The 26,672-nt window shown below is 46.5% G+C and overlaps 1 protein-coding gene across 9 annotated transcripts in view; it reads right to left on the bottom strand.

Moving 5' to 3' along the window:
• Window positions 1-669: 669 nt before the first annotated feature.
• The window catches only part of gish (casein kinase I gish), a 46,706-nt gene continuing 20,703 nt past the window's right edge, over window positions 670-26,672 (bottom strand). Inside the window, exons 2-12 of one of the 9 annotated variants that reach the window (XM_025305549.1) lie at window positions 18,027-18,067; window positions 17,737-17,806; window positions 16,102-16,268; window positions 15,181-15,415; window positions 14,287-14,606; window positions 12,298-12,378; window positions 10,504-10,629; window positions 9,966-9,986; window positions 9,208-9,314; window positions 3,480-7,595; window positions 670-3,001 (exon numbers count right to left, since the gene is read on the bottom strand). In XM_025305549.1, the coding sequence (XP_025161334.1) occupies window positions 7,526-7,595; window positions 9,208-9,314; window positions 9,966-9,986; window positions 10,504-10,629; window positions 12,298-12,378; window positions 14,287-14,606; window positions 15,181-15,415; window positions 16,102-16,268; window positions 17,737-17,806; window positions 18,027-18,067 (1,238 nt within the window). In that variant the 3' untranslated portion in view covers window positions 670-3,001; window positions 3,480-7,525. Of the gene's footprint in view, window positions 3,002-3,479; window positions 7,596-8,307; window positions 8,885-9,207; window positions 9,315-9,965; window positions 9,987-10,503; window positions 10,630-11,551; window positions 11,905-12,297; window positions 12,379-14,286; window positions 14,607-15,180; window positions 15,416-16,101; window positions 16,269-17,736; window positions 17,807-18,026; window positions 18,068-26,672 lie in introns of those variants that run through there. The other 8 variants (XM_025305550.1, XM_025305551.1, XM_025305553.1 and 5 more) reach the window with 8 other exon arrangements.

Here is a 26,672-nt window from a genome sequence, read left to right as displayed (position 1 = left end):
ATATGTAAATGTGTATATATGTGTGTATGTGTGTGTGTGTGTGTGTGTGTGTGTGTGTGTGTGTGTGTGTGTGTGTGTGTGTGTGTGTGTGTGTCTGTGTGTGTATGTACATCAGAATAGCAGTCTCTCATTCTGACAATAATAAAAGTCGTAATAAAAGTTGCGTTTGTTTTGAGAGATGTCGATTAACCGTACACGTGTATGCGCACGAAAATGAATCAAGCGTACACGTCTGTTGATTCACCTCCCCAGTGAGTCTATTCTGTAACTCTCAATGACAGTGTTGGTTATTGTCAGATTGTCGTTGCGCATCTTTTCCATTATTATATATAATACTTACGCAACGACAATGCGACAATAACGATACTGTTGCGGAAAGTTACAGAATAGACCTACAGTGAACACCAACTGAGAGTCGCGTCATATTTCTTACTCTAACTATAATATAACATGCGTTGTACACAAACAGTTACATTGTTGAGTGAGAAATTGTAACGTTATGTAAAGTTACAATCAGCTGATATTTACTGAGTATTCTTTGCTTCGGATCCCTCACACGCGCGTGTATGTATGTGCGTGTTTTACGGTTACAAAAATGTCAACTCGCAACGCGGCTCTACGCGCCGATCGCTTTGTACTTCTATCTATATTATTATCCGGTTTCGTGTGTCCCCCCCCCCCTCGTAATCGTTTCATAAATAATTTCCATGTCTCTCCAAATGTTAAAACACACGCCTGCATACACAGCCACGCGCGCGCAGCATCAGTTCTCGCTTGAGCATTTCCAATTTCATGAAAAGACACGCGATTCATCGTCATCGTGGGAATCGGCAATTTTATTCTTCAACAATAAATCACCCACTAAAACAATACGAACGTATAATAAGTCGTGAATGTAAATACTCTACAATGTAAGCCTCACTATGCGACGCAATTCGTCTCCTCAAACGAATGAGACGTCGCTTCGTAGCGTTCATTGATTACAATTTAATCTCAAGAGTTCTCCGGCTGTTGGTCGATCGCTGATCGAAATCTTCCAACGATACGGACGAGGGAAAACGCAGACATCGTGTTGCTCAATTTCTCCCGAGAATTGGATCACGGGTGTAACAGGGATAATGATTACGCAGCCTCGTTTTTCCACAGATGCACGCGCGACTATTGTGTGTGTATATATATGTGTGTACGTGTGTTGTGTGTCGATAAATTATTTATTATCATTCTCGTTGCCGCGGATGTTGAATGAAATCGGATCGGGGAATGAAAGACACGGGAATACACCAATCCTGGTTCGATCTATTTTTGTCGCACCAATTTACAAACACGTAAAAAAGAAAAGAAAAGGGAAAAGAAACATCATTCCCGAGCGAAGAAGACGGTCGTTTAGATTACAATAAGCTTTAATTCCGTCCTAGGTGCGTACGCAACAATCGCTTCTCTCTTTGTGCAAAGTATGTGTATGTCTCTCTCTACTTAGGGAGGAATGAAAAGGAAGGTATATATGTTTGCTATGTGTATGTGTGTTGTGTGTATCGCGTATGTATACTGCCTACAATATCCGAGGAGAGACGAGGTTTTACTCACAACCATACTTAACCAGCAGTCAGTCGTGTTATATTAAAAATCGTGTGACTTCGCGCTTGAAAAATCGGCTAAAAAACTACGGGCTAAACTTTGCAACATGGTTGCAGCAGAATATTTATTATATTACGCCAACACGACTCGGTGGCAGGACAGTGATATAAATACGGAGACTCCTCGCGGTTCCCTGTGGACTTTTCACGCATGCACGCATGCACGCACGTCTTCTTTTTCTCTGCACGATCGGGGGAAGGGGGATTACAATAATGTGCCGGCGTTTTGGCCGTGCATCGCTGGATCGCGCTGGAACGAATCCTATCACTCTCGCGCGCGCGCGATGAACAGTCGCGCGGTTTAACATTTTCTTCTTTCCTCCCTTTTCGTCTCTTATGTACAATGGGATACGCGGTATTACAACTTACGCGCGAAAACTACGAATCAGCTCGTTAAAAGCGCCCCGGAGTTAGTTAACATTTTTGCTCGATTCGTTCTCTTTCCACACACGCAAGCGTCATGTACACGCGGATATCGCATATCGTCAGCAGACATTCGTCATTAGCATCCGCGCTGGCCACTCACTCTCTTTCTTTCTTTCTTCGCCGTTCACATATAAACGTAGGATGTGTGTACAAGTAGGATGATGACGTCTCGATTGTTTCGACGATCGGCTTGTCGCGGCACAAGCTTTACAAAAAGGAACGATATTCTCTCGGTGTGTCCAGTGGGAAGATACAGATAATGAGAGGGAGGAGAGGGAGGAGAGGGAGAGAGAGAGAGAGAGAAAGAAAATGACAATGACAATGAAAGAGAGAGGGGGGAGGGGGAAAAGAGAGAGAGGGAAAAGGGAGGAATTCACAGAATATGATCTCTAGATTTTCTAGATTCTGATCTCTATTTTAAGCGTATCACTTTTCGAGACGTCCGACGGCGGATATGCTCTCCCTCTCTTCCGTTCGTTTGATCGATCGTTCGTTCATTCGTTCTTATCGTGCGAGTCGCACACGCACGACGCCGAGTATACAGTAGCTTTTCGACGTGCAACAGCTTCGTAAGTACATGGGTTTCTCTCTCTCTCTCTCTCTCTCTCTCTCTCTCTCTCTCTCTCTCTCTCTCTCTCTCTCTCTCTCTCTCTCTCTCTCTCTCTCTCACTCTGTCGTCGGGCGCGCTTATTCGACGGGTGATCGACGTGCACAGGGGTGTTTTAAGTTTCTTTTTTCTTTTCTTTGCTCTTGACACGTTCGACACGGTACGGTTTACGTTTGCGCACACATCTCTCGGGAGTACGATGTACGGTACGAGGTTCGTCGGCCGGACTAGCACAAATGTGTGGACACCTTCGGACACAACATGTACGGGTCTCACGCTCGTCGCCTCTGCGAGCGAGTCCTTGTCGTTCGATCCGCAGCTATTCGTCGCGTTCCTGCAAGAAGAAACGATCAGGTCTGAGAGGTGATCCTCGACTCCGGCGGTTTTTGCGAAAAAATCCAGGAAAAAGTCGAGACGTTCGATTTTATCTCCGGCTTGACAATTATGTTTTTTTTTAATCTTCATTTCTCTCTCTACGTTCATATCTTATTTTCAAATTTCGTACATCTTAATCTTCTTCGTTTCTCCCGATCTCTCAGATTCCTATTAATTTTTTTCATATGTAACTCGCGTTCCAAAAGTAAATGTTAAAATCTAAGATCTTTTATCCGGGTCTAAAAATTCTGGAATCTTAATGCAAAAAAGATTCATCAAACTCGATTTCAAAGGGTTAGCAATTTTTACGAATGAAACGAACATCGACTCGGTACTTTTCTGGACTCTCTATTTTTCTAGAAGGATGACACCGTCACCCCAAGCTAAGGTCTGTCTCCACGTAACATCGAAGCTCGCGGATTTTCCTTGGAACTTACTTGATCGCTCGCACGTATTTTCGTCTCGAGTGTCTCTCCATCTTTCGCCCGACTGCGTCGCGACGCTCCCATAGGAATTCGCAGGCGTCACTCTCTCCCTCTCTCCGTGTAACGTTCTCCTCTCCTCACGATACCATGGGGAATAACGATTGAGTAAGTTCGCAGCAAAGATCGCGTTATTATCTGGGTGGATCTTTTACGTTATTGCATCATTATTACAACACCGTGCTCGAATTTCTCTTGCTCTTCGCGCGCGTTTGCACTTCTCTCTTTCGTCCTCCAGACCAATTTCGTTGCTTCCTTCTCTCCTTGTCTTCCAGTTTCTCTTTTGTTTCCGCACGCGGCAGGTCCTCGTCGCTTCGTCGAGGAACATCGTCGAAAGACAGATCCAGCCGCGGATCGGCAACGGATTCCTCTTTCTTCCATCTCTCGTCCATCGAGAATTATCGCGACATAAACACATTGTGTGGACCGAGAAGCAAGAATCATCCTCGAAGAAGCGCACACTCTCTCTCTTCAGCGGAGGGGAATTCATATCGAAAGAAATGTGTTTCCTTTTTGCTCCTTTTTTCCGCGTTCTTACTTTATCTCTCTCTCTCTCTCTCTCTCTCTCTCTCTCTCTCGTCTTTTCCTCCTTTTTTCTTTTTTTTGGTTCTTTTTCTTTTTGTTTTTACATAATATAACCGATATACACACTGGCGGAGCACGAATCGACTGCGGTATCACGTAATTTCAACTTGTTCGCATTTTTATATGCTACTAAACTTTCATTATATACGCTAGAGTCTACAAGACAGAAAAACCTTACTTCATCGATATGTTATGTAAAATGTAATTGTTTTCAATCGTTCTCACGATACGATCACTCTCACATGATAATTTCTCATCTCGGAAGGCATGAAACCGAAACTGATATTGCTTTGGAAAGTGCCGCGCGTTTGCGCGCGGACTTCTGTGGCGCGACTAGCGTCGGGATTATCACGAAGGATTGCGGAGAAGGGCGGAGAGCGAGAGCGACGGATGAGATTCGCTGAGAAAGTAGAAATTATCTTACGTCCACGACACGTCCGCGTGTATATGGACAAACGACGGGCAGTGTAAGAAACTTCGCGAAAGAAACCGTTGGACAATCAATTCGGATACTCTCCGGACTATAATGACACACGCGACACGATTCTCCACAGTAATCGTCTCGACGACGTTCATGGTGATAACGCTGGTAACCGCTACCCTCTTTCCTTTCCCCTTCCCTCCTACCTCTCGCTGCGATCAGCAACCCGGAATTAACGTCACGAAATCGTTCGCTCGCTACACAAAATGCTCGGACACGCTGGAAACGTTCTAATAATATAATATTCGAATCTCTCGCGCGTCTTCTCTGGATGGAGAAAAGAAACGAGAGGGAGAAATTCGAAGTAAAAGGGAAAAAGGAAAATGCACGCTGACGAAAGCGAGAGGTCTTCGTTTTATACACAGTTGTGCATTCCTACATACACCTTCGGTATTCGCAACATGATTTTACTCGCGAACACGACGAGAGGGAAACGAGGAACGGACTGGGGGAGGACATGAGAATACCTGTGTCGTATGTACAAATCCCGTAGCCTCCCTTTCTCTTTCTCGATCCCATCCCGGGGTGCCGGCGACGGAGAGCGCGATCGTCGTTTCGGTTTCATGCCTTTCAGAGATTTTCAGCATGCTAATCGGGACTTCGCGGCAATCGAAATCTCTCGGTTACAAATTCGGGGTGAGGCTCTGGGAGAGGGAAGGGGCGGGAATTATACACTACGCTCGATTATCGTCCTGCGGGGGGAGGGAGGGCGTGTGTGAGTACAATGAGATCTGTGTAGCTTCGATTCGTTTACAATTCAAGTATACGATAACGCGCGGTGCGTTCGCCGTCGCGACGAGCCCCGCGCGCGCGGGAAGTCGCACGCGACGTGTATAAACAATATCGTCGCGATACACGCGGCGTATTAGTTAAAAAGCGTCCCCGTGGTTACAAGGAGAGAGTCGTAGGCACAAACAAGTTCTCTCAACATCGGTACGTCAATTCCTTACTCCTACTGTGTAATGCGGATGATGATGATTATGATGGTGATGATGATTATGATGATGGTGGTGATGGCTACCGGTACCGAACCGTCGTCACGGCTGCCGCCGTCAACGGCCGATGACCGTTCTCAGTCAAACGGCGACATGTCAGTATTTGCGATGACATCGATATCGATAACGATGCAATTAATGAGGACAATAATGATGAGATATTAATGATAAATGAAGGTCGGAACAGACCGATTTTGTATATTAATCGTGATCACGATAATGACTGCGAAGGATCAATGCAATAATAATAATAATAATAATAATAATAATAGCATAATATAATAATGATGGAAAATAAAATAAAATAATAATAATGAAATATATATTGTAATAATAGTAATATCGTAGCACTAGTAAAGTAGTAGTAGTAGTAGTAGTAATAGTAATAGTAATAGTAATAGCAGTAGCAGTAGTAGTAGCAATCCGTAGGGATAGTGGTAGCAACAAGATGAGATGTAATCATGACGATAATAGCAATTATAGTAGCACGAGGTCAGCCTTTTTCGGCTAAACGAGAGGGATGATTCGGTAAGTGGTGGATTCGTCAAACGCGTCGACTCTTATCGGTGGCTCGAAGCCACACGAGATATTCGTCGACTTGTCCGACGATGACAGGCAGGACAGCTGGAAGGAAGTGTAATGCTGGGTCAGATTACAGGAGACGATATCTGAAGAGATGGCCGTCGATGGCAGAGGATGCATTTGCCGAATTCATCATTGATTTCATCGTGGCGGAAATTTCAACAGGAATCTCATTACCGTAAAATTTCCTCGATCGAACTTATCACTTCGACGGAATATAAAAAAAAAAAAAGCGCGGAATCGAAAGAGAGATCGCATCGCAATAAAAGAACGCGCCGAGACACGCGCGCGATCACACTAGGACGCGAGAAGAGAGCCACGCTACGTCCAATTTGAGCCGATAAAATTGCAAGAAGCGCCGTCGAGTTCATCAGCACTCGAGGCCAGTGATCAAATTTCCTCCATGAAGAAAGCCAACTCCGCATCCGTCGCAAAGTACATCGCTACCGCGATCGTATCTCTCATCCGTTCAAAATGATGCTCCTCCTCCGTATGTACAACATGTGGCCGGCGATGTAGACGTAAAGAAACAAGTTAAGAGAAACGAAGGAAAGGGTCCGGCAGCTCTCTCGTGAATCTGAACGAAGTTTCGGTATTCAAGCGATATTCGAGCAGCGAGTCTAGAGTCTTAAGTAAACGCCGATGAACTCGAGCCGATCAGTCGCGCGCGAGACGCTTTTCGTTATACACAGAAACAGTACCTAGAACGATTCTATAACCGCAGTGATAAACAAAGTACCACGGAACTCCGACACTACACCGAGGAGTCGACATCGGCCGCGACGACCATATGAGCGGCCAGTGGAGGAAGGCGAATGATCCTCGTCGTCGTCGTCGTCGAGTCCGCTCGTTTCTACCGACAGAGCCGGCGCCACGACCGGCCGGAGGGGAAGGCGGCTTCACTCTCGATCCTCGACACTGGAGTTTGGAGCGCGACGACCGTCCACCGGATCATAAGTGATTAACAGCAACGACAGAGACGGATAGGATGTTTCCGACGGTAGTGACGGTGGGTGCTGGTGCTGGTGCGCTGGTACTGGGGCTCAATGCGACAGCGGCGGCGGCGTCGGCGTCGGCGTCATCGTGACGGTGGTGTGCAGCACCGAGTCCCGGGACGCCGATCGGCTACCGACGCGCAACAAGGTGACGGCTTCCCTCTCGGGATCGGCGCTGCTGGAGTCCCTGTTGCCGCCACGCTCGCCGATTCGTCCTGCCGTTCCTGCTCCGCCAGCGGCGCGTCTACCGCCTCCCATCCTCGACGACGACGTCGCCGCGGTGAGCCCGGCCGCCGCCCCGGACTCTTCGGCACTATTAACCGCGCACTGCACCGCCCCCCCGAGACCAACGATAACGGACAGTCATTTCTGCCTTCCACTTTTCTTCTTCTTGCGCTTGAAGAAGCAACAGCATCTGGAAATGAAGCAAACACTAATAGGACTTAGAGTCGTCTCCTTTGCAGCGTCTCTCGTTGGTCGACACCGACATGCAGCGGATGCAGAAAGTGCGAGGCATTCAGAGCACGAGCGCGGCGTGCGAGAGCAATTCGTGCTTGCCGGCCGCGGTGGAGGGGAACGTGTCCCAGGTGCGTGGGTGGTTATCGCCGATCGCGAGTGCGAGAGAATGCGTTCGTTAGCGGCTCAATTCGACGTGCGAATTCTACCGCGTGATTAGCATGCTGCCGTTACGCGCTTTCGAGGTCTTCGCGTAGAAGGATGCGTGGAAATCACACGTGAAAGCTCGACTCTGGTTACTCATGTGTGAGGATGTGAGAGAAAGGGCTGGAGAGCACGGAGACATGTAACAACTGCAAAAACAGAGACAAAAACAATGCCTACTCGACGCTCATCATCTCGAGGCTAAATTGCTGTCGAGTGCGCAGAGGAAAATATTCTGTTGCGGAGAAACGTCATTGCCTAGTCTAGTCTTTTTTTTCCTCCAGTGTAATGAATATTGTATTTTATTTTAAGTAATGAATATTTTCAAAAAAATAATATTTTCTTGATAACGGTGTCAGATTATACTCGTCACTGAAGCGAAGAGAATTTATTCTCCTTTCGAAAAAATATCATGAAATTTATATCTCATGTACAGAAAGGAAGCTAAATTTGTACTTTAATTTCATATTTTGGCTTATTACTAAATTTTAAATATTCAATTTTTCCTCAGATCTAGAATGTACTTAGAATAAAGTTGCTCATGACCAATTTATGAGATACTTGAGTTAAGCAACATTTTTTTTTTTTTTTATTTAAATGCGGTACGTGTGTGCTTTTCTATGTGTACTGTGCATTCATGAATTCTTTGATCCTTCTTTACAAACCGCTCTTGCACTTGAGGCGGAACAATGAGGATCAGGGAGCAAGAACAACAAAAATAACAAAAGAAACAGACTTTGTATGATGGGAAAAAGATACATTTGTATACATTTGGTCAGACAGTATCATCGTGTACGGCGCGCGCAGGCCGTTGTACAAAAGACTAATGACTATAAAATGTTTACAAGTAATAACAATAAATCTAACAATACCGATTAACGAATGTTATATTTCCTCCTTATATTACGCAACAAAAAATCTTGTATCGGCCATTTGTGTCGGTGCAACGAAGCTAGTACGGAAATGAGGGTGGGATTGTTGCGGGAAACATATGCTTGTAAGGATCGTAACAACAACTTCCCACATCGAGGACAGTGTTCGCGTTTCAATGGAGTTAGTCTTCTGAAAACAACAGCACGAGCGCAGATCTTAGATCGGGGGGAGCAGGATCGCGACGATCATTCAATTTGCCCGCACGCGTCTCTATCGTTTCCCTTCGAGCGTTCAGATTCTTCGGTCGCGTCCGCATATGCTGTTAGATCACTCGTACGCCAATCTAATTAAGCTTTCCTTCTCGACGATCATCTACTGTTCGCAAAGTTAACAGCGTACCGCGTGTAGAAACGTTGCAAGCGATGCATGCATACGGTGAAGCTCGAAGGTTCACCGCGTTTAGAGCAATGCAGACAAAGGGAGGAATCGTGATAAAACAAACTGCTACTAACTTGGTTTCGTCGATCATGTCCACTTCCTGAGGCGCCGTGATCGGTGTGTTGGAGTGCCCGGCGGTCGGGTCGTCGTTAGCCAGCTCCCCGTTTGTGGACGACACCACCTGTGTAGATCACACGACATTATTGCGAATCAATCTGCGAACGACGATACAGAAGGGGTTCACACTTAAGGACTCTCAAAGGGTTTTTACATTTCCATATAGACGACTTTACTTCTCGGCGCTATCGGATACAAGAGTACGAAGAGAATCGTTACTACTCGTACTCGACAAGAGGGGCAGCTACGAGAAGTGATACATATCATAAGTCAATTTGTTCAGAGAGAGGTCTACTTGCAAGTTGTACAGAGAAAACTAGATAAGAGTGTCTTATACGTGACAAAGGGACGTGAGAAGGTGACGTTGAGAAAAGAGAGAGAGAGAGAGAGAGAGAGAGAGAGAGAGAGAGAGAGAGAGAGGGGGGGGGAAGAGAGAGACTATTGCGAGTAGGGTCGATAAAGCAATATTTTCTAAAGACTAAAGAAAAGAAGCGTAAAAGTAACAGTAGTCTGATCTTTCTTCGAGAGTTACACGGTTTGTTGCACGTGTGACGAGACGACACTCTTGTTACTGTAAAGTGCAGGGTGTGGGCAAACGGCCGTAGTAATACCGGATTAGTATTTCACGTCCAATCAAATAAATAAAAGGTAGTCGAACAATCGACACAAAGACAACATGCCGCAACAAGTCAAATTGCACAGACTTCTAACTGACCATAATCCAGTGGTGCTTCGTCTAGAAATAGAGCGAATAGTTTACTCCTGGTATAGACTGAGACATCTTTTATATGCGAGTCGAAACGTGTTGTGACAATGAGAGACAAGGAAGGAGGCAAGAGTCACAAGGAGAAACCAATGAACGATTCGCTATTAATCAATGAGTGATCGATGACGCACATGATCTCACGCACATGTACGCGACGATGCAGTATCAAATGTCCCTCGAAATCTCTACGATTCCCGCAGAAAGTGAATTTAGACCTTTCGGAGACGGAGAAACTGCGAAAACTTCAACATGGCGCGTTTCTCCCGCGATTGACAGAGTGTGAGTGAGTGAGAGAAAGAGAGAGATGGTGAGTGTTGACTGAAACAAAAGATGAAAAAAGACGCAAAGTAAGAGTCGAAAAAGGAGAGAGCCGCTTTGGAAAATTAAGAGACGGAATGACGACGAGAACGAGAGAAGGACATGAGAAAGAGAGAGAGAGAGAGAGTGAGAGAAAAAGAGAGAAAGGAAGATGCGCAGGTAAACTCACCTGTACAGAGCCGTGCCTGTCAGCAGGTGTCAATGTACCACCGGCTCCTGACTGCTTCACAGTATCTGGCCACGTGGCTCCCACCCCCTTACCGCCCCCACCTCCCACCCCTCCACCTGCCACGTCCTGAAGGAACAAGCATGACAAATATCGCAGTTGCTTTGCGTTATGCAATTCCGCGGGATTTCGGAGGACAGTGTTAGTGAAGAAATGTGTATCGGAAACGTTTCAGAGAGAGACAGAGACATAGAGAGAGAGAGAGAGAGAGAGAGAGAGAGAGAGAGAGAGAGAGAGAGAGAGAGAGAGAGAGAGAGAGAGAGAGAGAGAGAGAGAGAGAGAGAGAGAAGGGAGGAAGGAGAGGGAACCATCTCTCGTGGACGATGACCACCGTGACGATCCGTGATGACGAATTCGCGTGTGCGCGTCGAAATGATCCACGAGACAATTCCTAATCCGATATTAATATCTACACTGTGGGAATGAGAGACAGAGAGAGAGAGAGAGAGAGAGGGGGGGGGGAGGGAGGGAGGGAGGGAGGGAGGGAGGGAGGGAGGGGGGGGAGGGAGAGAGAGAGAGAGAGAGGGAGAGGGAGAGGGAGAGAGAGAGAGAGAGAGAGAGAGAGAGAGAGAGAGAGAGAGAGAGAGGGAGGGAGGGAGAGAATGAAAAGAAGAGACAATACGTGTGTAGTTCGCTGCTCGACGACAAAAGTGAAATACAAACGACTACCTGTGCGCGCGATCTCACTGCTTGAGAATATTTAATGTGTTTTACGCATGTCGTACGGGCGAATTACTACGAGGAGACGGCGAGATCTTCTGGCTCTAGCTCGTTACAAGCAAGGGCTTCGGCAAGGGCTAAGTAATCGTGTCAAAGCGACTTCCTCGTGCATGAATTCACCGCCGTCGCGGGCCAGAAGAGGTGGTTACAACAGAGTTGATCGTGTCCGATATCCGATATTATTCCGGTCGAGATCGTTATTGCCCGGCGGGATTTCAGTCGTTCTCGTTCACCGTCGCGATCGCTTGCTCGCCGAGCGATCGCATATTTCGTACATTGACCACGTGACAAACGCACACGTGAGCGCTCTTTATGGCTCGTCGTGTACGAGAGCCCCTCGCGTCGTCGAAAATACGCGGCAGTTTGCGCGTCCCGCGCTCGTTAAATCTCGCTTTATGAGCTCGTGGAGAAAACTCATTAATAACGCTTATTATACAACGAGCGACGAGCGGGTGTATCTCCTGCGAGTGCAGTATCGTCGTCTCGCCGATAAGATAAAGCATGCACGAAGAAGCCGATTCATCGAGGCGCAAACCTAGAATGATGTCTTACATATTGGCCTTGCAATTCGAAGCGAACCTCATCCATCATAAGGACTACGTCCTCCTCAAAATCATCGTACTCCTACAAATTGACGTCGTGATTCGTACTGGTTTCGTGCAGAGTGACAATTCGCCGCGAGTGTGTGTGTGTGTGTGTGTGTATATGTAGCCGTTTGTTTTACTCTTTCGTTTTTCCGTCCTCTCGATATATTGCTAAACCCGGTCTAACCAACCTCCCCCGCGAGAAAACGCGATTGACAGCTTCCTTCAGAGAAAAGAGAGATCTCGCTCGTCCCGTGATCTTTCTCTTCTCCTCTCTGACTTTTATAAACGGTCTGAATCAAGGTCGTTGTTAAAATTCTGTCTTTTGTCTTTCGCTAATGAGGCGTGTATCCATGCGGTTAACTTGAGTAACAAATATAGATAAACTGCACACGTTCATGCTCGGGTGGAAACAGTGGTAACGTAGGTATACCTTGTAAGCAGCTGGATGCCGGTCACGATTGGGCGACACGACGATTTCCTGGCCGGTTTGGAGGGACCCGACGGGCGTGGACTGAAATGAAACAGAAAAAATTTCGCTTTAGATAGCTATCAGTTGAGATGGCAACGAGAACGTCGCTATTCTACTACGCTCCTATGTACTTTACGTAAGGTACGAGGTGTAGGGGTAACGTACTTGAAGCTGGAAAGCGGGCACAGACTTATCGATGGACTGTGCACTTTAATTTACTCTTAACCGAAGACCTGTGACATCACAATGCGTTAGATTCCTACGTAGATAAGGTCAATCGGGCGGCAATTACGCGACTACAGCGCACACAAAAAAATACATACTGCGTTCGAGTAAACGTTACTTGTTTCAAGTATTTCATGAGTTTGCGCATTTGTAAATCTAACTATTGCAAGTTCATCGTAAACAACAAGTTTACTCAAGATACATTCTGAATTCTTCAACCGAGTTTGATACTCTTCAATCGAGGATATTAAATTAAAGACGGAATTCGGTTTGCTTCCTACATAAAATGTAAGTTTTACCAAATACTCTCTTGAGAAGAAAACAAATGCTTCTCTTTTGAGTGATAATGGTTTTTCCTGCGATAACAGGCGTTTTGATTTGGACATGATAATGAATTCTTCCAAGATTTGTAACGAGCACATTTTAAGAGACTAATCAATATTCTTTGTTGAAGATAACCATTATACATACATATATACATACATACATATATATATATATATATATATATATATATATATATATATATATACTTGAAAGAAGGAAAGTAAACTTCGCTTTTCTCAGCAGTATAAAATATTTTTCTCTGTGTATACGACCGTTAATCGCGTTGCGTTGCGTTGTAAGAACAATCACGCTTGAAGAGAAAAAAAGGAGTATATTCCCCGAATTTCGAGGTCGAATCGGCAACATTACTAATGACGAGTGGCGATACAGGTGTGATCAGGCGTGGGAAATGATGTCGCAATGTGATTGCACCGCAGAAAGATGTCAAAGATCAGTTACTCGGTAGCGAGATATCTGCCGGCGGAGATTATCCGAGCCGTGAACCAACCTTATCGGATTTGGTTTTGCCGATGTGCGAGGGGGCCTCCATCCGCAACGCTCTCAGTTGCTCGAAGTTTTGCGGCTAGAGATAGTGCATTGTAGAGGGGAGGGGCAGCATGCAAACGTTAAAAATCAGATGTGAGAGCGTTCGCCGATACCGCGTCGCGAGTCTGTTGGGACATTGGCGGACGACTTACTTACCCAATGCGAATTTATCGAGCGCTCTTTCGCGGACGAACGATAATCGAAGAGTCGAGACAGAGAGAGAGAGAGAGAGAGAGAGAGAGAGAGAGAGAGAGAGAGAGAGAGAGAGAGAGAGAGAGAGAGACGGGACCTCGGGGTATAATCGTAACGGTCGCGTCGTGTCGCGTCGCGTCGAGAGAACCGTTTCTTTTATATACCGTGTGCGTATCGCACGAGCGTGCGTGTGTGTACGTCGCTATCATCGCGGAATGTGAGAATAATTCACGACGACGTTCGCTTCGGGAAGAGGGGCATTGAGTAACAATTTAGTAACCGATACCAGCCGGATTATCCAATTACATTATCGTAGCCGCGCGCACAAGCAGGCAGTATGTACAACAAGCGCGAAACCACCGATATATTCTTACATCGTGGAAAGAAAATTATACGCGTGACGTCAGCGCGAGGCCACATTTATCGACTTGTATTTTTTTCTCTCTTTCTTCTTGCGACAGCACGATGACCGTTATCAGCGCGCGCGGTTCTCTGACGCAACGCGAGCGCGATGTCACACCGTGAACGGACATCGTCGGTTTCATCGAGTGCGCGGCATCAAAGCAACATGCAGAGGTGACATCCGCCCGAGAGAGCTTCTCTTTTCACGGCTGTTTGCTTGAAACGCGAGTGGGAAGACGCGAGGCGCTCGATACGCACCATTGGCTTGCCGGTCCAATCGAACTCGCCGTCGTTGACGAAACCGCGTCTCTCGTACAGGTCGTGGAAGAGCTTCCTCAGGTATTCGTAGTCCGGCGTCTCGAAGAAGTCCAGTCTGCGGACGTAGCGAAGGTACGTGGCCATCTCTTCGGGATGGCCGTCGCAGAGCACCTCGATCGGCGTCGCCCGCTTCGTGTCGCCGATCTTCTGGTAGCGCTCCTTCAACGTGTCGGCCTTGAGCCCTTGCCACGGCAAGCTGCCACGCAGGAAATACATGAACATGTGCCCGAGCGCTTCCAGGTCGTCCCTTCTGCTTTGCTCTGTTTGTCGGGAGAACAATGACGTTGATTTAATGTTCCACTCTTCGTGCGTAATATTCCGTGTTGTAAAATAAATTAGCGGAATAGATACGAATGCGTCTGAAGTTGCGGAATTTTTTTTGCTGACGTCAGGAGCGAGGAAATTTCAAATTCTTGCAAAATGCATTGGAATAAAAGGACACTCGAAAATCGACGCATGTCCGAGCGCTCTTTCCCTTCGCTCCGACAAACCAAAATGAATAACCGTGAAGTCGCGAAAGTAAGTAAAGAGGAGAGGAAGGAAGCCTTAATAATAATATTAGATCATCGTTATTAAACCTGTACACGTGATAAATGAGAATATTCGTTCAACGGTAAATGTTCGGACGCTCGTTCCGCACACAGAGGACGAGGTGTAATCGAGAGAGATGCGCGATAAAGAAATACGCTAATAAATATTTCGCGTACGCGTACGCGCCGAGAGGATTAAACGATTCTCCAGCGTTTCCGACACTTTCTCGCGCCGTTACCGCGCCGTAGCGCGCGATTTACCATGCAGCGCACACAGAACGAAAGAAAAGTAAACGGCCGTTACCTTTGCCAAGATGCGTGTTGATGCTCATGTAACGCGCCGTGCCGGTGAGACTCTTGTGTTCCCGGTAGGGAATATGTTTGTTCGTCTCCAAGTCTATGTATTCTTTGGCTAGTCCAAAATCGATTATGTGAATGATCTTCTCCCGCTTGGTGGTAGATCGTCCTATCAGAAAATTTTCCGGCTTGATGTCGCGGTATATCAAATGCCGACTATGAACGTATTCTATCCTATGGAGCTGTGGGAGAGAGAAAAGTGTATATTAACACTCGTGCGGCGGCTTTCTTCGGTGCCCGGAAGAAAAAAATATATATATAAATTATCGCTCCGCTTCTTCCGACGTAATCGAATTACGTCGCTACGTTCGCGAGCGATTCTTTTCCGCGTGAGGCAATCGATGACGGGAACTTTCTGGCACGTTCTGGCGCGTGTAAATTTAATTCATCCCTCGTTGTATCGATGCAGCAGCAGCAAGAAAGATTCGCTAAAAGATTTTCGTACTCAAACATTACAGGCCGGAATATTTTCAATAAATCTCTGTGTTTCCTTCCGTGTTTCTGCCCGGTCATTCAATCCGATAAATATGAATGCCGCGCGCGATGCCAGTCATGAGGGAAACAACCTTTACATGCGGACAAATAATAATAATAAAACCGCTGCCAAATTTACGTACATCCGTCTATTTGGGCGCGCTAATGCCCCCGAGAGACGTGGTCTCTCAAATAGATCGCAAATGAAAGTAAAAGATTCGCGGAGGAGCGACGGGCGATCGAAGCCGCGGCGGAGTTCGTTGGACTCCCGCGGGGTCTTCTGTTCATCCGAGCGACTCCTCGGAGGAGCGCGCGATGTTCGATAATTAATCCCGCGCGGCGGCGCGCGCGCGCGATCGTTGCCAGACGTGGCCGTCTCGTTAATTCGACTTACGAGCTGTGTGGCAATGTTGAGAACGGTCTTGAGGGTGAACCTCCTGCCGCAGATGTCGAAGAGATCTTCGAGACTCGGCCCGAGGAGTTCCATCACCAGGGCGTTATACTTCCCGCACGGGCCGAAGTAGTACACCTCCGGTATACCCTCTATATGTGTGTTATAAACTATAGCAAGATCGACAAAAAGTAGATCACACCCCCAGAAATCATCCCCACAAAAAGAACGTACGCACGCGTCGCAAGATCGTTCGTTCGAGTTTTGCGTACGTGCGGCGGTATGTAGGTCTCTGGCAGTTAATAACTCCGCGATGACGACGACGACGACGCCGCCGACAACACAATCGAGAATACACGTGCACGGGAGAACTCGAAGTTTCCGATTAACTCCCCGTGGAGCGACGTCCATGCGAATACGTATTATTCCGCCGCGTCGGAAACGCGCTCCCGGGATCAGCGGCGCTTCCTCCCGCGAATTCTTCGCCGGTGACTTTGTTGCGCGGTGTGCGTTTGAAAAACGACTTTGCCGAAGAGTAACTCTTGCATCGTGTAATCCGGCCTGATTTCCCACCGTTTGGGAAATTTAGTGTTACTCTAATAGAATCGAGAATATATAACAAAAGTAATAATTGATCTGACAAATATATCAGAAATAAGATAAGCGGTGTTTTCCGGTACCACCGATGGAATGAATGTTTAATTGTTCTCTCTTCAAGAGACGAGTAAATAACAATTAACAAGTGGATAATAATTAACAAGCTCCGAAAGCGCTCTGTTGAACGACGTAGACGAGAGAGATTAATTGGATGTTTATTTTTAAGATACATGTCGCAGCCTTAAGGTTACGCTGAGATTCGACAGAAAGAGGTTCATATACCTTAATACGATATCGGGCGACGGATTGTAAATGTATATAAAATTTCTCAGATAGATAATTGGAGAAAGGAGAGAATGAGAAATATATTTTTTTCCGACGACACAGTTAAGGACTGGAAATACAAGCTGCCGTGTTATTTATCGATCTACATCTACATGAGAACACTGTAACGTTATAAAGCCACGAATGACGACCTCGACATTTTCGCCAAGAAAAGGCTAAATTGACCGGGGAATAATGCGCGGTGGATGTGGAGCAGCCTCTGTTACATGAAAACGCGATACGTTCGTTTCGCTCTCTCGATAAAATCTCGACTCGTGACGCTAATCGCGCCGGGCTTTGTTCAAGAATGCAGAAATTACACGCGCGACCGTTTCGCTATTTCGTGCAATTTGGCTAATTCGAATCGCATGAAAATTACACATTTCGCGCGGTGTCGCGCGTATGCGAAGCGTGCGCGCATGACTGTGAAACTATTTCGCACGACGTGTCATCGACGGAGGGTTAATGGCATCGGGGTATCGAGAACAGTTCGGTTGTAGTTATCGATTTATCCCAAGTGCCGCGGAGTTATTAATCTACGACCGTCACTTCTCTATGAACGTCTCTATTAAGTTGCGCGAATCGATCCTTCGACTCGACTAAATTATGCTCAACGGCGCAATATAATCGCGTGGATTTCGTTTCAACGCGTGTCTCTACGTTCCATCTTGTTTTCTCTTGTCTAAGATATTTATACATAAATAACGTAACACTCACCATGTGAACCTAATAATTTGTAAAACCTATACTCTAAATGTAGCTGTGGTGCCTTTGACTTCATTGGTTCCTGCAACCGTGTAAAAAACCAAAAGTCGTTAGAGAGAGAGAGAGAGAGAGAGAATCGAAATCTCTCCTTATCTCATAATTACGCAAATTACAAACGAAGGAAGAAACAAAAAATTAAATAAAAATTAAACGCCAAAATAAAAATAACGCCATTCTATCGCTTTTCGTATCGATGATAAACAACAATTTTGTTGTGAAGGTGCAGACTGCATTGTACTCACCATTTTAATTGCTACGTGCTCGTTATTATACAGGTTCTTCCCTGCAAAGAGAAGGAAAGAAATCGATAAGTATATGAATAGAATATTGGCGGAGGAGATATATAGCGAGGGATATAAATCGCCGTGGAAATTTTGGTAAATAAGATATATATATATATATATATCGGGGGATATCGTATAATAAATATACATTTTCGTCGCGGAACACACGGCACATTTCGATGAAAATGTTTCTTCCCCGAGGCACATCGCAAAACGACGAGTAGAGAAAAACGTCATCGCGCTACATATCAAATCACGATTCTCGACGATAGTATAATCGCGTGATAATTAAACGGCTCGCATGATTGCGACGTGAGAAAATTAGATCGTCGAGTAATCAGCGGTCACCGTACAATCACGGCATTTGTCGATAATTAACGCTCGCGTTCTCCGGTATGTTCTATTCCAATATAATCGCGTATTAAGCAATCGACGCGATAATTTGCGCTATTATCCGCAACGTAATACGTCAGAGTCGCTACCGAAGATGCCGATGTGTGTTTGTGAAATCATCATACCTGTAATTTAATTCGATGTCAATTAAGCGGACACAAGTTGCGAGAGATGACGTTAAATATTAACAACTAGCTCGGTAATGTATTAATGAAACGTGTACACGGCGATACGACACGCAACGGCTAAAACAATCGGTATCGTTTTGGGAGGGACGAGCTCGGCCAAGCGAAACTGTGTATTCAGGTGTTTAATCGCTATGCATTAATTCTGGCCGCAATTGGAGCCGCGTAAGGATGTTGGTAGCGAATAAGAATTTCTTGCGGGAAGATAATAACGTCGACAATGTGCATCGCATACGTCGAGACATTTTTTCGAAATTCGGAAACTGGGACAATTTTCCGGAAAATCGTAATGCCGAAATTCGAATACTCGTGTATTAATATCTATTTATTTGAGTATACACTCCTGTACTCGAATGAGCAGACATTGATGCTTCCGATTGTACAACAAGACAATTTCAGTATTTTGGTAAAGTTATATTTCAAGAAATTTTCTTCGAATTTCGGTACCATGATTTTTCGGGAATTGTCCTTCACGAAGAGAAGAAAAATTAGTTGAGTGTGAATGAACGAACCAAATGAAAAGCTGAAAAAAATAGAATCTCTAGTTCTTACTAAGGACCAGGAATAACATTTTCTTCGAGCGTTTGGCTCAGTCATTCCGTCATGTTAATTTAACGAATCTTTCTCCTCCGTGCATCATTCAAATGCAAATTTCATTTCTTTTCGGTCTGGAAAGGTCAGGTGAAGCGTTAGCGATCTTCTATCGCCGAGCTGGCCTCGCTAACATTAAATTCTCACACAAATAATATTATTATCCTTTCGCAAGAAACTATTATTCGCTACCGACATCTTCCCGCGGCTCGTGTCGGCCAAAACCAATTTATGGTGCTATGAGTAATATCATATTTTCCGAATTGACTGCGGCATCCGCTTGCGATTAAAACGCGAATGAGTCCGCAAGTATTCCGGGCGTATTTCTCGGTGTATTCGCCGCAAAGTTTACGGTCGGCCGAAAGTGCCCGTCGAAATCGAGGTCGATCATTTGATGCTAATCTAATGCCGTTATAAATATGCATGAGGACATGAGTCTCATAATCTGCCGTTCCACACGTGACTTATGGAGAAATGAGAGAGACGGCGGCTAGTCCGGCCGGGCGTTAACAGAAGCCGACTAAGACGCAAAATTCAATTTTGTCGGGGTTCAATTTTGTTCGCAGAGGCTTCAAGCCGCGAATCTAATAAATGAAACGCGCGTGCACCAAGTAGCGCGTTTTTCCTCCTCTTGGTGTCTCCTCTTCGCTTCGCGAGTAATCCGCAGGAGGCATGAACGGAGCGAGTGGTAGAGCCCTCTGGAGTGTACAATACGCCGTTCGAGTGATGCAAGCGAAATTGGATGACACAGAGAGAAGTAAAGACGCCGAGAAAATGATGGTAATGAGGAAGCGAAAGAGGATCTCGGGCGAAGACGCCCGCGAGGACGAACAATCGCAGCGATGATTTCGCCCATCGACTTAGTATATCAGGATAGGGAAGTACAGTTAATTCAGACAAGGGTAGTACACCGCTAATTTAGGATGAGGTTGCGGACGGTATTTCGAGTCATTCAGCTCGGTTCATCACCGTTCGGCTCACATGTACTTTGCTCGTGTGCATCTCAAGACACATCACGACGAATCACGATCAATTGACGTGACGAATCTTCCCAAAGATGCCGCCAAAGATCTTCGCGGTGGGAAAATCCGAGACACCGTGACCGCCCATTGCTACTAATCGTCTTCTCTCCGTCTTATTTCTAGGTATTTCTATAATTTCGCTGATAATTTCGCCTGACTTTATTCGCGCCTATACACAAGGTGTATGTAGGACACAAGTCGGAGGCGCGCCGGTGAAGAATGGAATCGGCGAGAATACAAGCGATCGGTTCTTCCCCGCTGAAACAGATTGCGCTTTTCGCCTTTTTGGGCGTGAAGCAAGTGTTTAATCCATCGTCGAAGGGAGGGGAAGGCGAAAAAACGGAGGGACGACGAAAGGCGAAAGGACATCGAAGAAGCTGCCACGTCGCGCGAAAGCGCAAGGCGCGCATTCCTGCGGCCGCTTGCGCACCTACGGAGACATAAAGGATGCGGGCCGGAACGCACACGAAACTCCTCGCGGCGGCCAGGAGGGTCAATGACTCGCGCGCTCGCGCAATTAGCGGGTTCGATACTTTCGCGGTAATTAGCGCGACGCGCTTCTCCTTGGCGTTTTGCCGCTCGCTCGCTCGCACGCGTTGCGCGCGCGCGCGCGATTATTTCAGATAAAGGTAGCCACGCCCTTGTGCGTAAGGACCAGCTGTTGCACCGCCGCCACGTACGACCCTGCGTCAACCGCGACCGTGGCTTCCTCGACAGGAAGCGCCGATGACTCGGCCGAATGCCGATATCGCGAGGATGTCAATATTGCTTAGCCGCCAGATAGCTCGCGCGGTATCTTTCTTGAATCGCTCCTTGAGAGAGTTCTCGCTCTTAAATACAACAGTACGTCCCACTGCTCGCTCCGAGAGGAAATGTCGGCGGCATCACCGAAGGCAACTCCGATGAGCGCGTGTGTGTGTATGTGTGTGTGTGCACGCTGCTCCTACGTGCAAAATACGACCGCCTTTAGCGCCGAAGTTAACGTCTGTCACGCTTTGCAAACATCTTTCGTTAATGACCTCTTAATAAACAATAAGGGACGTGTAAAACCTTTGGAATATTACTCAGAGACAAGAGCCTAATGATATATGTCAAGTTGCCAAGGTCAAGCTTGCCGGAGGTGGCTTCGGCAGTGCGAACAATTACTGAGTGAAAGAGGAAGAACACGGGAGGGAGAGAAGGAGAGGGAGAGAAAAAAGAAAACACGCAAAAGACGCGCGATTAATCTCGCGCAAAATAAGATGGCACACAAGACACGCTTCGCGTGTCCGAGCGACACGTTTCCAAGCGTGTGTGTGCTGGATGCGCGCGCGCGCGCGCTAAAAGGGAACGATCGATTGAACTTGCCTGCGCAAAGAGCTACCGCGAGAGGATTCTTTTATCGAGCGGCACTCTCCGCGGATATAACCAGTCTTACCGGTGCGAACGGCTGCCACGCCGGTGACGGGCAAAAATCATCACGACAGAGAGCGTGGAAAACTATCGACCTGACACACCGCGCGCGAATCCGTACGAAGGTGCGGAGCGACGCGAAGACCCGGCGAAACGAAAAGCGACGCGATACACGGACTCCGTGCCGTGTCGCACGTCCTGCGCTCTGCTCGTATTTTACCAGGGTTTCTAATATTCTAATGAGCTTATTTCGGCCATAGACAGGCGGAAACGGCGTGCGCGGATCCGGGGAAGAAAGGATGAACAGGCGACGAATGGCCGGAACGGCTCTCGCTTTACGATCGATAAAGAATAACGGAACGTCAGCGAGTTCGTCATCGAACTAAATTGGAAGCAACTTTGGCTTTAGCTCTTTGCTAGCCTACGCGTATCCTCAAAGATATATACACGGCGTGTACCTCTAAATATAAATATTCTGATTGATTTTTTGCGCTCACGTAAACAACTATGTAGTTTTGCAAATGTCCAGTGACGGCGTAATTATCTTGAAAACATTTTTCACCAATTTTCTCATTTTCTCATTTTCCGCGATAAAATCATCAATTTTCCCCCGCTGTAATCACTTTTCGAATCGAATTTTTCAGCCACTGTTTACATTTATCTGCGTGATATTTCTCTGTTGAAATAACACGACATTTCCAAAGTAAAAAATCGAGGATCGAAGAACTCAAAGGCTTAAAGAATGACACGTGTATGGAAACATATTCAATATTCAATACCCAATACGTGATTCCCGATATATAACTCGATATTTTATTTATCTCTCTAGATATACGACTCTCTCTCCCTCACTCCTTCCCTCCCTCTCTCTCTCTCTCTCTCTCTCTCTCTCTCTCTCTCTCTCTGTCGCTCGTACGCTTTAATATGGAGGCTGAGGCGATAACTGCTACAATATCACCACCTCGCACAGCTTCGAAAAAAAAAAGACGAAAGTAAGAGAAACATTTATCTAATGGAAATTACATGACACACAAACAGTCGCTTTGTGACGACATTAGTTCAGCTTCTAGGTTCTCTCAAGGTCACCCGTGTGTTTTTCAATTCAGATGCGCAAAGTGGCAAATATTTATTACTTCACCCTGTATAGCCGTATTTTTCGTTCGTCCCCTCCGCGTCGTAAAAATAAAAACACTTTACGCCACCACCGTCATCATCGTCGTCGTCGTCGTCGTCGTCGCCGTCGCCGCCGCCGCCACCGCCGTCGCGGCGGGATCTAATGGGAAACCAACCCTGATCTCACCCTTTCCCGTCCCGCCGCCTCTAGCCCGTCGCTGTCCCTCTCCCTCTGTTTCGCTCAGCCTGTGATTAACGCACGAGCACACAGAGACAATGGGAAAGACAAAGAGGAGACTGAGAGGCTGAAAGGATTGAGTTGGACAGGCACGACGCGGAAGGGTGGATGTGCGTCCCAGAGCGCGCAGATACACGCGCGCGCGCACACACGCGCACCCATAACGAGCGTCCGTGCGCACGCACGTGTGTCCTCTTGCATGGCTTCGCGGGGTGTACACCCTCGCAACGCTCAGACACACGCACGGAGAGACGCGTGCGAGAGGATTAACCCTTTCGCTACTGTGTACACCTCGGTAAAACGGCCGCGCACAGCCGGGAGAAAGTGCGCCGCCGCCGCCGGTGGCGCGTTCTGTATACTCGGCCGAAGCTGGAATCGCAAACTGGCGGGGCAGAGCGGCGGGAAAAGAGAATTGTGGAAACGCGACGTAAACGAAGCGGCAGCCGGAAGAGAGACGCGTATTGTCTCGCCGGCAATTTTCATCGCGCGTAATACATCGCGCATTTTTCGCGAGGTCCCGCCGCGAGTTTTCTTCCTTCTTCGCTTTCGTTTTCTTCTTCTTTTTTTTTCCTCTTTGACATTCCCCCCGCAATTTCTATATATTTTTAATATGCTCTTGATTAAGCTGATAAGCGCATTACGAAACAATTACCGGCCAGATGTTTGTCGAGCGATAACGCGCGGCGAGACCTGGAAGATGTCCGTGCCGACGGAGAGAGAGAAAGAGAGAGAGGACCGTGCCAAACTTCAAAATTAATCATACACTTCGAGGTAAATCCGGGTAGTTGCAGCGAGGGATCAGATCACACGCGCAATGAGTACATAAACTTCAATGTATTTCATCTTGACGTTTGGCACGCGTCCACCGTGCAGCGGACGGATTCCCCCCACAGCCGCGAGCGCGCACCGCGCGTTTCGCCGACGTGACCGTCGTCGTCGCCCGGAACAGGTTCCGCGTCAGTGCCGCAAGTCATTTCGATTCTTCACGAAGAGCACACGCGGAGGATTGTTTTAAGAGATTTTGACGTTGTAGCATACTAGCTTGCTACAATAATACGGCTAACATGTACTCATATTTTTTTCAAAACATTTCAAGATAATATTACGCTGTACAATATTTTTATATCGTACACGAGAAATACATTTTGTTGGTAAAAATTATATATTTTTTTACAATTGTCGTATAAAGCTGGATTTTGCATCGATATTGTAATGTTCTAATAGTAAACAACAAAGAATATTTAAACAATTACAATATTGTGTAGTAAAAAGAGTATGTATTAATTTCAGTCATAACTTTGTCCAAGATTGCAACAATTTTGACTACCATGTTTCGTACAGTAAAATTTAGTGGAAAATTAACAAGATGTTCACACAAACTATTAATTGCGACTGTTGTGATATATAAATTTATATTTTGGTGCGAGTAGATTCTAGAGTTACATGTGATACATAGTGTGATGTATTATTCAATAAAAAAGTTCTCTATGTACATTGCGGAGACGAGGAAGAGGATGATAAATCTTTTAGACGAAGGGGTTGCGAGCAGAGGAGACCGCAGCACGATCGACCGAGAATTTTTATCCCTCGACGATCGAGCGCGGTTGCCGTTTCGCGTCGATTATTCTCCTTCGAGTAATTCCCTCGCGAAGAATCCAGGGAGGGGACGAACTTATTATAACGGGAAAAATTAAATCATTTCGCACGAGAAACACCGTACATGTATACGTACACATGTACACGTACAATCGAGAGATAATCGCGCGCTTCCATAATTCACGCCCGTCTCGTTTCGGAGTGGCCATTTATTCTATTATTACAGAACGCCGCGGCTGATGACTCCAGTTACAATAATACCCGCCGTCGCAAATTTTCGGCTGGGATCGATATCGCGCGTCAAGCCGGGCGAATTTTACGGCGTTGCTGGCAGAAATAGCGACGCCAATCGCGTCGGTGTACATACCTTTTGCCTTCATTTTCTCATCTCATAAAGTTCGCTCCTAACAACAACGCATAAGTACACGTCGAGATCGATAATTTCGGACTCGTTAGTCTCATTAGTCGGGTATTTACGTTACGTCCGTAGAGAGAGACAGAGAGAGAGAGAGAGAGGAGAGGGAAGGGGAGAAAAGTCAAGAAGACACGTTAATTACGACAGTATCGAGAGCGTTGCGCAAAGCGAGCGCCTTTGCACCATTATGAAGTGATTAAGCAGCAGCTGCTGTCCGGTGCTGCAAATCGATACGAGGTGATTTCGCAAGTCACACGAGCCGCTATCAAAGACTGATAACGCGTTTCCGGGAAGGTGGATCGGTATCGAACGTCGCATCGTTTCGTCACTGCAGCGACGGCGCATCGTCGCGCGCTGTACGAAGGAACGAAAAGCCAGGGATTTATCAGCAGTGACAACACGAATTCGGGCATTAACACGAATAAATCACGATCGATAATGAAGACTGATTTATAGCGCGGCGACTGATTGACGGTGCTCGCACTCGGCAGCCCGGCTCGGACCGCCGACCGATCGAATATGCACGCTTTAAAAGTACCACTCGCCACTCGCGAAAGTACCCGAAACAGACATCCTAAGTTTCGTCAATCAATCGATACAAGTACGTCTCCTCGGCGCGAGGGAGTTAAATTTTTCGCCGTATAAATAGAGAGTCTGACAAGCGTTTTATAATTACCACGCACAGCCAGTCAATCCGAGGTGTCGTTCATCCTCGATCATACTCGCAGAGGACACTGCTAGGACACACTAACGATTTTACTTCGTTCACTTGTCTCCTTTCAAGCAATGCTTACGTGAATAAAAAATATTTTCCTGATGACAGTCTCTAGAGACAAACTCGTTGCAAATTTCAGAAAAGCTCATCGTATGTTGTCATATGCTCAAAAGAAGAAAATTTATTCTCTCTCCCCCCCTCTCTTTCCACGAGAATAAAATAAAATTTATATTCCACGTACGAAACACTTCGACGAAACTTTCGTATCGATTTAGCAATTTTGCTTACTATTCTTGTCTTGACGTAATAATCTCGAATGACGCGCGAAAATTCCTCTGGAACGTGTAATATTTTGAATAAGCTCGACGCTGGACTTATGATAGATCCTGCAATATATTTATAAACTTGCGGAGTACTCGAAACAAATAACATTTATTGAAAAACAGTATGTATTTTTCTGTATGCGTCTGTTATTTACCTTCCCCATGTCATGTCCGAAAATCCGTCATAAATAAGGAAGCACGACCCGCGTTATGGGAGGAGACGGTAGAACTATCCTCGCTGAATCTGCTAGAAAATGTTAGTACCCTACGTGTAACGTCACGCGTTAAACGGGACAAATTCCGGGATGCGCTCCCGGTAATTCCATCGACGAAATATTCGCGGCCTGGATTGTTAAAGGGAGCGAGCGAAAAGAGCAAATTCGTCGCGACAACGACACACACTGACGCAGACGCCGCGTGCCGTTGCATCACGAGGATGCTCCTTCAAAATCGCAGCGAAAGCACGCTCACAACAATGTGTCGTCACCAAGGTCGAGAACGGACAAGAGCCATTGAAAATGCGAGATAATAATTCCACCGGCGCGCGAGTAAATGAATATCAAGCGGATTAACGAGAGAATTCGACCGGCCGCGGAGGGAGGGAGGGAATTGCGGGCTGGA

This window comes from Harpegnathos saltator, unplaced genomic scaffold, assembly GCF_003227715.2.
Source record: "Harpegnathos saltator strain DR-91 unplaced genomic scaffold, Hsal_v8.6 scaffold7, whole genome shotgun sequence".
NCBI lineage: Eukaryota > Metazoa > Arthropoda > Insecta > Hymenoptera > Formicidae > Harpegnathos > Harpegnathos saltator.
The sequence above is the reverse complement of the archived record's forward strand: the minus strand, read 5'-3'. Positions and strand labels throughout refer to the sequence as shown.